This window comes from Phaenicophaeus curvirostris, chromosome 1 (assembly GCF_032191515.1).
Source record: "Phaenicophaeus curvirostris isolate KB17595 chromosome 1, BPBGC_Pcur_1.0, whole genome shotgun sequence".
Lineage (NCBI taxonomy): Eukaryota > Metazoa > Chordata > Aves > Cuculiformes > Cuculidae > Phaenicophaeus > Phaenicophaeus curvirostris.
The window spans coordinates 188708789-188725666 of record NC_091392.1 but is presented as its reverse complement, the minus strand read 5'-3'; the positions used below and the strand labels follow the sequence as shown (position 1 = coordinate 188725666).

The 16878-nt window shown below is 37.9% G+C and overlaps 1 protein-coding gene across 1 annotated transcript in view; it reads right to left on the bottom strand.

Moving 5' to 3' along the window:
* Positions 1-5147: 5147 nt before the first annotated feature.
* MIPEP (mitochondrial intermediate peptidase) overlaps positions 5148-16878 on the bottom strand; it is a 66218-nt gene continuing 54487 nt past the window's right edge. The window contains exons 17-19 of the mRNA XM_069883182.1: positions 15081-15202; positions 13988-14061; positions 5148-5405 (exon numbers count right to left, since the gene is read on the bottom strand). Of these exons, the coding sequence (XP_069739283.1) occupies positions 5311-5405; positions 13988-14061; positions 15081-15202 (291 nt within the window). The 3' untranslated portion in view covers positions 5148-5310. The remainder of the gene's footprint in view (positions 5406-13987; positions 14062-15080; positions 15203-16878) is intronic.

Genomic DNA, 16878 nt, shown 5'->3' with positions numbered 1-16878 from the left:
AACAAGCCATAACGATTTCCTACCACGGAGCAGCTCTGGCATGTCGCGGTGCTCCACTTAAAGAGCTGCCTGTTGGAAGAGCAGCCGCAGCGGACTTAAAAGGTAAACAAATCTCATCCCAGGGAAGATCAGAAGGGCCGACAAGCAATCCTGCTGGTGCTGATTTATACTTCCTTATCTTTTATCTCCTTTCCTTTCCTCCCCCAGCACACTAGCTGTTCTCCCACGGTCCTTCTCCCAGGGAAATCCATGCACTTGCTTTCTGCAATCGTGCATTTTCAATTCTCAAGTTCTTTAAGACTTCTAATTTTAATGTAATATTCCCCTTTTGATATACTGCAAATCTGCCAGGGTAAAGCATTCATTGAACTCATTCCCAACTCCACATAAATAACTCCCTGGCTCTGAGAACAGAAAATCTCCAACATCGTGCCCAGAAGCAGTTTGAAATAGCAGACGCACAGTGCCTCCCACTAAACAGCAAGCAGAGGAAGCACTTGGCTCATATCACTTTTCCAGCTCTCCACTCTCAAATACCTCCGTGAAGCTGGGAGCAGGACAGTCACCCAGTGAGCGTGGACTTGCTACCCCAGTGGCAAAACCTCCTTCCAAAGATACTCTTTTCATTCATAGTTCATAAGACCAGAAAGAACGGCTGCTCTCTCATGTAACTAAGGCACTTCTGAATTAATCTGAACTAGGGCATGTTTTTGAGAAAATACTCCAGTTCTGATGAACACTTCCAGTGCTGATCAGTCAACCCCACCACCATCCCTCATGTGTGTTCCAGTGCTCAGTTGTCCCTGCTGTTAAAAAATTAAACTAAAAATTAGTGGCAAATTTGTCTAGTTTCAAGCTTCAACTACTGACTCATCACATCAACCTTTCAAATTTCTGCTTCTGTATCATGATTAAGATATTTTAAATGTCTGATAAACTAAAATGCACATCCTGAGCTATCAATATTGCTCCATTACAATGATCTATTCTCTTGTGTCTTATTATTGTGTTTGATAGGAACGGTTGGACTCGATGATCCGGTGGGTCTCTTCCAACCTGGTTATTCTGTGATTCTGTGATTCTGTGATTATCATCTATGATATCAAGCTCTGCTATTTTGATACACATGTATATCCATTTTTAATTTTTGCAAAGTCATTAAAGTCTGACCCACTGCACAAGCTGCTGTTTAACATCTTCAGAGTTAGTTATTTTATCAGCATATGATATGAATTCTTCCATGTGGCTTTCCACTGACGGCAAAGCAGAACTATTTTTGAACACCTCTGCCTTTTCAGTTACTGACAAGTGCCGTAATTTCCATTTCAGACTTACTGCTTTGGAAGGAAAACCCTCCTTAAGCTTGTAATTCAAAGGTCATTTTACTTCTGGATCAGCCCTTTTTCATGCCTGGTTTCTAATCTATGTTCAATTCTTTCTTGACCTATTTCCCTTCTCTTCCCTGCCTTCTTCATTTAACTGCTGCCCTCTGCTTCTCTTACCTTTGTTGGTAAAGTGTTTAGAGAACTCTATGCAGCGCCAGCTGCGTTTATGTCACCAGAAATTAATTACGAAGCAATATTTCAGTCTGCCTTAAGTGAATCAGAAAAACAATCACATCAAACACGAAAAAAAGCAGAGCTGACACCTCAGACTATCAAACATAATCCACGTGTGTTTTTCAGATACGTCTTAATTATGTGTCATTATTTTAGGATTGCATAAGGGTACAATTTCTTCTGAAGATGCTCACGGCTTATTTTCTATAGCAGCTAAAATACAAAACAGTACAATTTCAGATTAAAAGCATAACACTGAGTTACAGTATTGTAAGACTAAGTTTTGGATAGAAAGTTCAGCAGCCCCAGTGGGAAAATATGAAATGCTGAAAAAGGATTACAGTGGTTTTTACATTTAAGAAGAGCTACACTGCTGGTCACAAGAGAGGTTTCACATTACTGAAAGAACACATATTTGCTGGAAAATAGAAGTCTCTCAAAAAGAAGAAAAAAAGAAAGGAAAAAGCACCAGACATTTGAACAGCTGGAAGCATTTTTAAAGCTACCAAAAAAGAGAGAAAAATAATTTAGAATAATATTTCCCTTTCTGTAGTAAGTACCGTAGTGGTGATATAATATGTTCTCAAGAGGCTCAATCACGTCTACTGTTCAATTCTTAAAGGTTATTTCATAAAAAAAAAATTAATGGAGTCAACAGAGTTTCTTCGCAAAAAAAAAATCGTTCTATTTATTTTTCTACCAGCTCCCTTTTTTTTCAAATGTCTCAACAGCTATGAATTTGTGACAATAAGCTGAAGTCCACTGTACTCTGGCAAAAGACAAGATTTTCTTCCTTTCTTTGTCTATATCTGGTTTTTAGTATTAGGAAGATGTTTAATGCCACTCTGATAAAACTTGAAAAGATTGTTGTTTACAGAAGGATCAAATAAGGTAGTGAATTAAGGAAGTAATAGCAGACACGGGCATAAACCAGTGACTATTACCTAGTTTTTGATAAAGGACATTCTAGAACCAACAACACTTTAATTTCTTTAAAATTAAAATCAAGATGCAATCTCATAAGTTTACATGCTCTACTTATTCCACCAATTATAATGCTTTTCTTTACCAAGGTGCTCCCAGGGCCATGTCAGCACTAGGATTTCCTCTTGCTAAGTTCTTTTTGTCACAATTAATCTTTCAACATTTGCCAACACCAGATAAATACTATTGGCAGTTTACTCCAGTCCAAAACGCAGGCAACAAACAACACAATGCTCCCTTAGCAACAACCTTGATTTCCCTTCAAAAACTACTTCCATTAAATATTCTACAAGGCGTTATTATACTTATATTAATGACCTATTGTACCCTTTTCAGAACTTCCCATCCTTACGATATGTTTTTACTCACACCTACATTTAAATGTTTCATTTTTGCGGTTTTTTTAAATCACTTAACTCACTGCAAAATACCCATCTAGTTTGTTAAGTGAAACCATTCATTCTTTCCTCATCAGGACCAACTGCAGATAGAGGTGCAACTATTCAGATGTACAACATGAAAGCCCGGTTGTGGTACATGTATGAAAACATACCTGTTATTGTTTAATCAAAACATTTCATACCTAAAAACATCTAAATCCAGTTCTAATAGAATGACAGTACTATTCATACAAGACAAATTCTCACCACATAACCTGGCAAAGTAAAAAAGTAGGGTAAAATACTGAATGATACCTGACAGCATGAATTCTCCTAAAAAATAGGAGCAAATCATCCCACCAGCTCTTAACGTAACCCTGCTTTTTTATCTTTATTCTTCACTTGCTTTGTCCCAGCTATAGGGTTGGAGCACTTCTGCTATGAGAACAGGCTAAGAGGCACAGTTGTTCAACCTGAAGAAGAGAAAGCTCTGAGGAGAACTTATAGAAGCCTTCCAGTACCCGAAGGGGCTACAAGAAAGCTGCAGAGGGACTTTTTACAAGGGCATGTAGAGATAGGACTAGGGGAATGGCCATAAATTGGAATGGGGAAGATTTAGACTAGACATAAGGAAGGAATTCTTCACAGTGAGGGTGGTGAGGCACTGGCACAGGTTGCCCAGGGAAGCTGTGGATGCTTCATTCCTGGAAGTGTTCAAGGCCAGGTTGGATGGGGCCTTGAGCAGCCTGGTCTGGCAGGAGGTGCCCCTGCCCATGGCAGGGGGGTTGGAACTGGATGATCTGAAAGGAAGTTGTAGAGAGGAGGGTGCTGACCTCTCCTCCCAAGTGTCAGGGAACAGGACAAGGGGGAATGGTCTCAAGCTACACCAGGGGAGGTTCAGGCTGGATATCAGGAAAAAAATTTTCACAGAAAGGGTCATCAGGCACTGGAACAGGCTGCCCAGGGAGATGGTTGAGTCACCATCCCTGAAGGTATTTAAAAGACGAGTAGATGAGGTGCTCAAGGGATGTGGTTTAGTGGCAGATAGGAGTGGTTGACTCGATGATCCAAGAGGTCTTTTCCAACCTGGTGATTCTATGATCTTTAAGGTCCCTTCCAACCCAAACCTTTCTATGATTCAATGATTCTATTTGCTGTGCTCTCTCAGCCTTCGTTCTCTTCCTTCCTTGCTTCTTTCACTACATTCCTGCTGAGCTGGAAGGACACTTAAGATACCTTTTGTTAACAACCTACAGAGGACCTCTAAAAGACAAGGTCATTTCTAGGGAAAAATTAACTTTTTTTTTTTTTAAAAAATAGGCATTCAGGTGCCATTTCATAATTATTCCAAGAGAAAAAGAAAACCCCACTGATGATGTAATATGTCCTTTCTTCATCACCCACCATATCATGGGAAACCTTAAAACGCTCTGGCCTATCCTGGAAAGGTATCTGTTTTGAATGAATTCCACAACCACCATGCCCTCCTCCACCCCCCAATCTATCCTCCAATACTTCAAGCAGTTCCACTCATCACTCAAAGGAAACTCCATGTGAACAAATACACATGGATCAGATTCGGGTCGTACCTGTGCATCAACGTTGTCAACGTATTTCCACAGCAATTGTTCTCTGCAATGGAATCATCAAAACGCCTGCAAATCCATATTCATCAAAACATGGTAAGACTTCATCCAGCAAAGCCCTTAAAGCAATGTGGGCAAAACTAAACCACCACTACACAATAAAACACACTCAGATAAAAGAATAAAAGGACATAGTTAATGGGAGGAAAACAATTGCTCACCTCTGAACACTGAAGCTCAGTGGAAGATCTGCAAAAGATAAGTCTAGGAACTAAAATTCTTACTCTGTTGGATATTTTAAAAACTGCCAGTTCAATAGTAAGATGAGTTTTATGGCACTTTGTAAATTCCATTCCTTCTCCCAAACATTTTATCAACATGTGAGAAAGACCTGTGCAAAGAGTTCTGTGTCAGGATACTCAATAGGTATGTCCTGACACTGAATACAACATGCGTACCAAAAGACCATTCACAACAACTCCACTCACCCTGAAGAGGAGTTGAGTTCCCATTTAATCATCTATTCCAACTAGATTAAATTTTCTAACACTACATGCTAGAGTATTTGTTCTCTCAAATTCCATGCTTAAGCTTCTACAGAATGGAAAGCCATCATCTTCATAAATGAAACAAAGTGATCCAATGAAATTATTTATTACTGTTCCACCAACAGAATCACACGAACATTTAAGCTTTTACAAGTGTTCACCAAGAAGCAAAACCAATCACTACATTATTTTATCCACAATTATGAAGACATATGCAATCCTCCTTAAAAGAAGTCAGTTCTGTTGAACATTTTTATGAGTCCATGATGTATGCTTCGAAGTCATGGTCTAAGTCTGAAACAAGTGCATCCACAAAATCTTCAACTGAAGGAGATTTCTGAAGCATACCTACAAAACCAAGACAACAGGCTCTCAGTGAGAACACTATGACCTTGAAAGCTTTGTCAATAATAATGCTTATTGCTAAATAACTTCTAATGTCACCATATGACAAAAATGGCTATCATGTTTCTTTCTCAAGAAATAAATACAATTACAGTGCATAGGTATTATTTAATTTCTTCAAGCTACCTGTTACACGTTATCACAGACTGACAGGTTTCAAGATCGTTAATTGATTTTTATCATTGCAATCTTGCTTAAGCAGGGAATTATATCCATTTTAAAGCAATGTAACCATAGACTCAGTCATTTCCAAGTGACTGGCATAAACCAACGATGGAGAGCACATCTACACCCTTATTTGCCAAGTCTCAAGTCTAGAGACAGAAAGAATCTATTTTCTCGAAGTTTTATGCACCTTAAATGCATTTAATTTAGTATTTAAAATACAAGTATCTGAAAATTTCAGAAGGCATGAAACATAACCAAGGAAAAGCATTTTCAGTGCACCGCAGTTTTAGTTTTGCTTTTTTACAGTACCAGGACTTACCTTTTATTAAGAATGTTAATTAACAGACTGGGAAATTAGCATAAATTAGAATCATGCTCAAGCATTTGTCAGGTAATTCTATAAACAGAGCAGCTAAAAATCTCAGACCTTCCTCCCCAGAATCTCAGTTTTTAAAAAACATGAGACTATATCCTGTAAATTATTTTCAGATATGTTTCTTTTTGCTTAATATTACATTAAAGTTGGTCTTTTCACTGGTATTAACAATTCCAAGATCACATATGGAAATTTACTGCACTACTTGTACCAGAAAAAAACTCCAAACAGTACAGCTGCCAAATAATGGAAAATTTAATCTCTGTACTTCTTTGAAGTGATCTGTTCTTTCTGAGAGCTGCCAATGTAAATATAACCCTGTTCTACCCTTTCTGATCAGTGTACCTACTGAACATGATTTTATGCTCTTTCACATCCTCAACAATATTTGCTTTCAGTGGAAATTATAATTGCATGCTGCTAAAAGACCAGAATATTTTATACAATGATTTAAAACGCACCAGGAAACAGACCAGCTTGAGGTAATTTTTGTATAAGCAACTAGAAAGAATTTTCTTGCTAAGACCTCACAGAATACCATTTCAAACTGATTTATACATATGATACAAGCGTCAACATAAACTGCCATGACCCAGTAGATTAATTCTGAGCAGTAAAAGGAAAACAATCTCATACTATATATAGGTTGACTGAAATGCTGTTAAATGAAGTTTGGATCAGGCTATTTTCAAAATTAAAGAGAACAGAAATAATACTTCCAAATAATTGGTAAACTTGTTGTGTACTCTAACGTTAGCAAAATTGGCTGTAGAATTACTTCCAGTTCACAATGAAAAATGACTTGCTGTATGCTGGGCTGAGAAACAGTTTTGTCCAGATACCAGCTACTAATCTAACCTCCCCAGAGAGCCGTGGCCTCTTGCAGACCCCCTTGTTCAGGTTCCTGAGTGGGCTGGATGGGGAACATGCATATTTGCTCCCTAGCAGACTTGGAAAAAAACCCTAGTTTAAACTCATCTCATTTTCCTGCAGCATTCTCAGAAGCTGAGAGAATGCCTTAAAAAGGTCACATGGATGGCAGCCCCCTGGAACATGTACTGTCACACATGGCTACTGGAGCTTCGTCTTAAACTCAGTTGAAACAATCCAGTCCCAACAACACAATTCATTTTTCCCTTTTTGGGGGCCACATTTTGCCTCACACATTTACATCTGAACTAACTGGCTCTATTTCTAGAGACTGAACAGTATAAAAACCGCCATGGGTTCCACTCATCTGACCTTTTCCAGAGGTCTACTTCATAGTGAGATGAGTTGTGCCTATGAAGAACCTATTTTTCCCCATATCCTAGAAAAGAAACCTGGATGACTAGCATAGGTATAAAAATCTCATTAGTGGAATTATTCCTTCCTTCCAATTTTTAAGATGTGGCTCTATAAAATAGTCATTTTCCTATACCTAATAAGACTTTTCCTATCAGATACCAATACGGACGGATGACTGTAAAGCTGCATAGACTGTATATAAAGATGGCCATAATAGACATAACCACCCCAAGCCCTAAAATATAATCCCCACCTCCCAACATTCACTTTATAAAAAGCAAACACCCTGCATGACGTTTAGCCAGTCCTTCTGACAGACTAAAATTTATTCTGCTGTGGACAACTCTTAAAATGATGATTATCAATATGTTGCAAACGAAGCAAAGCTATCTATAATCATCAGGGGGAAGATAAGAGGTTGATGCTGGGATTATCTTCAAGTAGATTCTATTTCCCTCTTACATAAAAATGGCAAATCGTAACAAAAACATTCCAATCCTGGATATTACAAAATCAATAAAACAAACCAGTATTTTAGTGCAGCTGAATACAGTCTTACCAAATCCCAGTCAAAACTTGCTAGCAATTGCATTCATTTAGACTCCACATGGTTTGTTTTAAACATGTAGGAGGAATCAAAATTGTTCTGGCGATAGTGCTGCCAAATAACCTCTTACCCAGTAGTTCCAACTTTTGATAATACAAACAAATTTCAGATTTCTTGCATTAGTGGTCTACTGCCTTGCTATTTTCCCATCACCAACATCAAAAGCAGACACTAGCAGAATTTGCTTTTGCAAGAGAAGGATAAAGAGTAAATGAGGTCATTGCTGAAGAACTACTACTGTACTAAAATGATCAAGCCCTTGTGAAATAAATAACTACAGATTTTAGAGTAGACAATGCCAAAAGAAACAGACACTGATGGTATTTCTGAGTTTTAACCTCTTATTCTACACAGATGTGTTAATAACAGTCATGTCTCCCTTTAAAGTCCATTAAAATATATCAAAGCAAGATCAGCTGTGATATATTGTAAGTACTCAGCACTTCAGTCTAAATGATTTAGTAAGATGTCCAGAAGGTCTGATGGTTGCAGTTTTAAAACCTAGGAGTGTATTTTGTACGTTTAGCCCGACTCCTATTTCAGCTCAGTCTCTCCCAAGCCTAAGGCAACTGCATAGCTTATCTTCTCTGCTTTGAAGTTTTCTTTCACATTACAGCACTGTGGTTAACCACACCCTTTTGAGAGATGGTTAGCTATAACCTACAATCACTGAAAATTGGGGGAAGAATAAAGCCTGTGGCAAAATTTGGCCTCTGCTCCTTTGGAACACTAATTACTTTGGGTCCATGTAGTTTGAGTTAACATGTTGCCATTCACTTCACTTCTTAGGATTTATGCATATTTTTTACACTTTCAAAGAGACATCTGAAGATTTTTATGGCCTCTTCAAATCACAATTATTCCATGAAGTATAATTTGAGGCATGGAATAACAAATTTTCAGATTGCATTGAAGCAAATGCATGTTTATTTACACACTCACTTAGTTTGACTATCATGTACGCACACAGCTGAGTATGACTGTGCAATATAATTCAGGATTAATGAATCACAACGTCATGTATATTTTGCATGAGGTCTTCTTCAGAAACCCAAAGGGTAGTACGACTGCATCAAAACTGCAGAAGCAGCACACCCAAGGATATGTTCCATGCTCTCAGTTCCCAGATCATCCAACCCAGTACTTTTCACGCTGTAATTCACTTTCTGCCTATGCACCTGGTTTTCTTTCCAGTCAGGAAGTGCCAAGGGAAAGAGGGAGGGCTGGTGCACACCTGACTCTTGTTCAGACCTGCAATGAGCACACAACTGGACCTGGAAGGGACACCTGGGTTACACATCTTTAGAGGAATTTAGAATCCCTAATGCTATGTAGTTCTGGGAAACAGATGGCCTGCAAGAGCCATGCTGCCAACCCAAGTGACAGAGGAATCAAGTTCTTCCCAAACTCTATTTCCTTTCTAAGGAAAAGAAAAAAGCAAGCCTGTTGGACAAAGCATTGTTTACTCCTTTTTTTAATTGCCTGCTATCCATATCTGTGACTATTTTGTAGATTAATAAAGAGGTACAATAAAAAAGTCACTTCAGCAAATGTTAAAAGAGGTTTCATAAAGCCTCTGTTGGTTTGTTGGTTTTTGGGTTTTTTTTTTAAATGGAAACAAATGCGAGGAGAACCAAATCCAAACAACGAAATAAAGTATATTGTGTTTCCTAATTAAAGACTAGTCCAAACAAGAATCTTGTCAGTTAACTCCATTGGATGGTAGGTTGGATTCTTTATCTTCCCTTATCAGTACATCTATGGAATCATGTGGAAGAAAGATTAAAAGCTATGGTCATATCCAAACACAAAAGACAGACAACTGATAGCTTCTGTGAAGGAAATGGTAACAAAGAAACCATATGAATGAAATGTGCTTTGGAAGTTATCTATTATCAGTCAGTCAATGAATATGGGTAATTTCACAATGAGATACAGAAGCACTTCAAGGGTGAGGTTACATACGTGCATCCAGAAGTCAGACCGGTACAAGTGTACTTCTTTACATTAAAAAAATGCCAGAAATAACAGCCTGTGCAACTTAAGGTTTTTGAAATATGGCACTAGTGAGCACAGAATCTGGACTATTCCCCTGAAAAATAGTAAAATAAACAAGCTTTTAGGTTCAGTGGAATCTGTCTTTAATCAGGAATCTGTTTGGTCATTTGCTATGGGAATGCACATTTGCAACTGATGAAAACCAATAAAGATGGAAATCGAGTATTCTGGAACATCCATAACGAGAAGTCAAGAGAACCTAAACAAATTAAAGAACAAGTAACTGTTCCTATTTTTCCCCCTTAAATTCTCAATTTTTTGTAATAAATACAGAGTAATTAAGTATAAACATATAATAAGCTTTTCCATCATGTGTGCTTTATGATTTAACCTCATATAATCCCAAACATGCAATCAAATTATTAACTTGTCAAAAAAATTGCATTTTTCAGGGGGTTAGTCAAGCATGCTTGTTTTAAGTTTTGCACTGTCTAAGAACGCACATCACAACAAGCACAGGCAAGGAATTTTTATGGTTATTTTTATGATCTTGTATACCTTTTAAAATTTCTGTTTAAAGAAATATTCAAGAAATACAGAGTATAAAAGTGAAATTCAGAATACAAAAGTGGCCAGGGGGATAATACGAAGCAAGGAAGATGCATTCTTGGTGGAAGAGTATCAGATCAGGGAATATTTAAGCAAACTGAATATACACAGGCCCTGATGGGACGCACTCACGAGTGCTAAGGGAGCAGGCAGATGGCCTTGCAAGGCAACTCTCAATAATCTTTGCTCAATCACAGACACTGGGAGAAGTGCCAAAAGACTGGAAAAAAAGAAATCTCATACCTATCTTTAAGGAAGGCATGGAGAATCCAGGGAAGCACAAACTGGCCAGTCTCACCTCAATCCTTAGGTAAGTGGTGTAGTGGTTAATCCTGGAGCCATTTCCAGGCTCATGAACACCAAAAAAATCATCAGGAATAGTCCACAGATTCACCAAAGGCAAATCATGCTTAACCAACTTGATAACATATGATGAAACAACTGGCCTGGTAGATGAGGGGAAAGCTGTGAACACTGTCTACCTGGACTTTAGCAAGTTTTTTGACACCGTCTCCCAAAAGACCCTCACAGAGAAGCTGTTGATCTACAGGCAGGATGATCAGAGAGTGAAGTGGATTAAAAACTGGCTGAATGGCCAGGCCCAGAGGGAGGTGATCAGTGCTACAAAGCCTAGTTGGAGGACAGTCCTGTTTAACATCTTCATTTAATGATCTGAATGATGGGGTAGAGTTCAACAAAGAAGTACGAAGTCCTGCACCGGGGGAGGAAAAGGCCCAGGCAGCAGTACATGCTAGGAGCCACACAGCAAGAGAGCACTTTTGCAGAAAAGGGCCTTGTGATCCTGCTGGACACCAAGCTGAACCTAAACTAGCAGTGGGCCCTTGCCAAGATGAAGATGAATGGCATCCTAGGCTGCATTAGGCAAAGTATTGACAGCGGGCTGAGGGAGGTGATCCTTCTCCTCTCCTCAGATTTGGAGAGAATCCAACAAAGGACCACGAAGATGATGAAGGGACCAGAGCATCCCTCCTGTGACGGAAGGCTGAGAGCCAGGACTGTTCAGCCCGGAGAAGAGAAGGCTCAGAGGGATCTTACTAATGAGTATAAATACATGACGAGAGGGTGCAAAGAGAACAAACCCAGGCTCTTGCTAGTGGTGTCCAGTGACTGGACCAAAGGCAACGGGCATAAAATGAATCACAAGAAGTTCCTTCTGAACATTAGGAAATTCTTTTTCCCTGTGAGAATGACCAAGAACTGGTTCAGGTTGCCCAGAGAGGCTGTGGAGTTTCACTCTGGAGAAATTTAAAAGCTGTCTAGACATGGCCCTGGGCAGTCAGCTCTAGGTGGCTCTGCTTGAGCAGGGAGGTTGGACCAGATGACCTCTAGACGTCCCTTCCAACCTCAACTATTCTATTATTCTGTAATTCTGTGAAAATGTCTGGAAAACACCTGCCTTTTTTGTAAATCATAGTCTGTGCTTCTATCACCAGCATCCCTGACACATGAACAAACACACCAGCAGGTGCACAACAGTTACTGATGGTCAGGTGACACAGTTCTCTTTAGTGGTTTATGGATTTGCCAATTTAAAGAAAAAAAAAAACTAAAAATCAAACTGTATTCTTATACAGAGATGTTTTGGTCACATCATAGAAGTTCCCATTAATCTACCATTAAAGTGAAGTTGACTGCCCTGCAGTGTGCGCAACTATTGCTTCAACCTAACTTGCTCACTTCTTCAAACCCCAGGCTGCACAGATATTGCCTACACATCATTAAACATCAGTCCTGACAACTTGCTGATGAACTACCAGCACTAAATGAATCAAGAACTATAAGCACAAGGACTATGAATACCGAAATGCCTAAAACATCTTATTACTGCATTTCAAGAGTTAAACTTGTATGTGTGTTTTCACTTTACCTTGCCAGACTTCATCATATTTGGACTTCTTTTAGACTTAAAATAAACTTGGAATTTTCTGGACTATGATGCCATTTTTCTAGATTAATTTCAATAGCAAGTTTTATCCAAAATATCTGATGCATACTCTCAACCCCACATCAATTGTACCATGGTCCACTGCATTCTCATTTTGTCCAAGTCCATCCACATATGAATTCTGTGAACTTTGTTTGAATAACATTTAATTCCAGGAAGCACACTGCCAGCAACTTCAACACAGCCTCTAGGACATTCCAGGAAGACTTTGTGCTTAGTAAAATGAAAAATACATCCCAGAAACAGAAAAGATGATAAGCATATCTTGTATTTAAACACATTCATTCTTTCTTTCTCTGCCACATGACTTTCAACATAATAATTGAAATTGCTTGAAAAGACACATGTTCCTGTCTTGCAACTACTTAATCCACTATCTTGGGTTATGGCTTTTTGAGGATACAAACTCTTCAAGAGCAGTAAAGAAAGGCAAATCCATGAAGTCATGCTGAATGAAAAGTAACCCTCGTAAATCTGAAATATAAGTAGACTAATCTAGAGAATATATAGTTGTTTAATATATGACAAGTATAATGAAAGCAGAGGTTATGGCCTCAAATATAAACAGATGGGTCAAAGAACTGAAACATTCTAGTAATGAAACTGTGCCAATCTCATGATGAAATACAGACATACTACCACCGTTTTCCTTATCTGTAGGAAAACCCCCATATTCTCCATTCTACCGAAGTGGAGTGAATAAAGGTCAATAAATTAATATTTATCCTTAATATTATGAATTTGAGATTGAATCAAAATATGTCCCATTAGGTGAAGTACTTATCAAGTGCTCATATTAGGATCAGTGACACTAATGCAAAAATGTTTGAATACTGCAAGATTACAGAGGGAAGTTTTTATATTGACCTCATTGATAGATTTGACATAAAGTAAGCAGTTTCTGAAACTCGTTTCATTCTCCTGACCATTTTTTAATGTATGAAGTATAGTATTTTTGCTATCACTATGAATGATTTTTAAAAGTCGTTTTTCAGATTCAAAAAGCAAATATGGTACTGAGAGGAATGATAAACAAAGCTTGTTTATTACATTGTCCATTCATGAGAATGTATCCTCAAAGTACTGATACAACCGAAGCTATTTTGATGATGCTAACATGACATAGCCAAAACAAGTTCAAGTTCCTGTATACAAAATAACTAGATCTATTATAAATTCTGTGTACGTAGGAAGTACAAATTTTTTGTATCCAAAAATGGTGTCATCTGTTCCTTTAAGTGTGTTATATTCTGAATTCTTTAGACAGCCTTGTAATACAATCCCTTCCAACACTTCACCCCAACTATCTGTCTGCGTGTGTTTGTATTCTGTGTATTACAAAGACTTCTACTGACCATAACACTAAGCTGATGGCCAGTCCACTTAACTAAGTAAATGAACAAGTTTTCTTTCATAAATCCAATGAAAATCATAATCAAACTAAAAAGGACAAATTGGGAAATGCAGTTAAATTATTTCTTCCTTGACCAAGATTATAAACCAGTCTTTTTTACCTTCAACCATAAGTATGGGCTCTTTTCCACCGCCGTGTGCCAGCATCTCTCTACGATAACGCTCGCCCATTGCCCTGGAGAAACACAGACATTAGAGCCACTTGCAAATACAACACGTTCAGTTTTCAGTCAGATATGCTTCTAGGATCTCTACAAAACCAAGAGACAAAGATCAAATTAAATTTTCCACCCTTGATTCCATGTCCACTCCTCAAATTGAAATTACATTTAAAATTATAATGTGAGTAACTGAACTAGACAAATTTTATACATATGAATATGTGTTGGTGTTCATAGAAGTTAATTACGAACAACATTTCAGCTTTCATTGCTCCAAGGGGAAAATTTGCTATGTTACTATGCTCTGAACATTCACATAAGGTATAAGAACACCTACAATTTGTGATCTCAGAATTTACTTTTGAATTTCACAAAGCAAAATGAGTAGGGTAGCAATACTTAGCTTTGAAGTTGATGACATGAAGCTTGTTTAATACCAGCAGTTGCTTTGATTTCAATAGAAAATTACAAGTAATTAGGCATCTATGAAAATCTAGCTCTCTAATTACATCTAAATATGGATTTCAGTGCCTCCCGAACTGGCACACCTGCATTTTAAAACATCAACACAATTTTTTTTGCACCAATGAACATGTCCCATGGTACACTTTATACCTGTGGTTATTTCCTGTTTTATAATCCACTTAATATCACGAAAAAGAAGGAAGGGTAGGTTTAAACTGTATATAAGGGAGAAACGTCTTACAACGAGGGCGGTGAAACACTGGAACAGGTTACCCAGGGAGGTAGTGGAGGCTCCATCCCTGGAAACATTCAAAGTCAAGTTGGATTGGTCTCTAAGAAGCCTGATCCAGTTAAAGATGTCCCTACTACTGCAGCGGTGTTGGACTAGATGACTTGTAAAGGTCCCTTCCAACCCAAAGCATTCTATGCATCTATAATTTTATGAAAAAGGTTAAAAGCTTATTTTCTCTTAAAAAGCCCACCAATCTATATGACTCCATTTGTTTTATGTTTTCCAGAAGCATGTAGCAGGACACTTCATTCTACTTAATATTTTTTCTGGTTTTACCTATCAAATGGGTTCTGAGCAAAACATTGTTTCCACACCATGGAGGCAACAGCCCTGGACATGAGGTAAGAGTAATATTTGGCACCGTAGCCCACAAGATGACTGAATCGCAGCTGCCAGGCCTATGAGGAGAAAAAAAAAAAAAAAACAACAAAGAATAGAAGTCATATTTTAAGTCCTTTAAATTGTTCAGCATTTTCTGAAGTATAACAGAAGAAGAAATCTGATACTATCAATGACAAACTGTTAAGAAAAGAGCTAAAAAAAGACAACCATAAATCCCAGAATGAACACATCCTTTATTATAAAAAAAGCAAGTTTCAACCTAAATATTGTACATCCAATAAACTGATCATCACAACAGAAACTTGACATAAATGGGATCGCAAGGAGAGAAAACTAAGAAGTAAAAAAATATATTCATATTTGATAACAGCTATGTTGTTCTACTGGTCTTAAAAGAAAATCACAATTACCTTATTAAAAGTAACACCACATTTCATCATTTTCCATGTGGGTAAGTACACACGTGGAAAAGTTCACACTTGGAAAAGTTCAATTTATAAACTTTTGCCACAAACAGAATGATAACGGGGACTTGCATTTAATACTACAAAACATACAGCGTCCCATATGCCAAAACACTCAGAGGCAGACAAATTACATCCAAATGCAATGTCATTGTTCACAAATTTGTCTGCACATTTCTAAATGTATATATACAGCAGATTATCATCTGTAATTATATTGTCATTCATTTATGTATTGTTGCTTGGCTTCATGACTCATTCCAGTGAAGGTGGACTCCTTTTTCTAATGCTGTTTGGTGTTGAGAGTTTACTCAAGTTTTCTTAGCAGAGAAAATCAGAAGCATGAGCCTTACTTTCACAGAAAGAAAAATACTTTCATTTCCCTGACTGTAACAGAGTAATTTAAATTGCGAGAGACCTCCAAAGGTCATCTGGTCCAGCCCTTGCTCAAAGCAAAGCCAACTTTGATGAGCTTCCTCAGAGCTCTGTCTAAAGTCTCAGTATCTCCAAGGAGGAAGATTTCAACACCTCTCTGGTGCAATGTGGAAAGGCAAGCAGGTTCAAGCTGAAAAGACATTGTTTCCCAAGAGATCTGAGCATATTTTTTGAACTGAAGATGGATTAATGTAGAGATGAAAGGGTGAGAAACTTACTCTGCCCTTTTGGCTCTCTGAGGAAACCAAAGAAGAGATGAGTCCCATATCTTACTTCTCCCCCTATTCAAAGTTGAAGCTCTTAACGTTCTTGTGATATGACTTGTCAAGATTTTTGTAGGTACTATAGAAAACAGTTTTAAAGAAGAAGTGGGAGATAAGCAATAAAGTAGCGTAACCGAAGTTTTAAATATAAATCCATGGGCTGTCAGATGCTTGTTCTTATCCTAGAGTCAAAGGCTGAAATTCTGAGGCAGCCAAACAGAAAAGTGAAGGGGCATTAGCAATTTTCCAGAACTATTTATCTTTGATTATGATTCTCTAGCACACTGTAAGTAATAATCTCTTGATTTTTGACAGCTGAAATAAACTACATTTCTGCATTCAAGATAGTGCTAAAAATCACCTTATTCTTCACTAGCCAAGTGAAAGATGCATGTGTATCTCCAAAAGAAAAACATCTGAGAGGGTGGAAAAAGAAGTATCTGGCTTTTAATCAGTCTTTTTAACTCAGAAAAAGTAGCAGACGGTGGCGTACAATTTATATCACCATGAATAGCCGGTTGTTAGCTCCCTTTTCTAAGCAACACCTACAAGTAAAGTTCTCAAAATTAG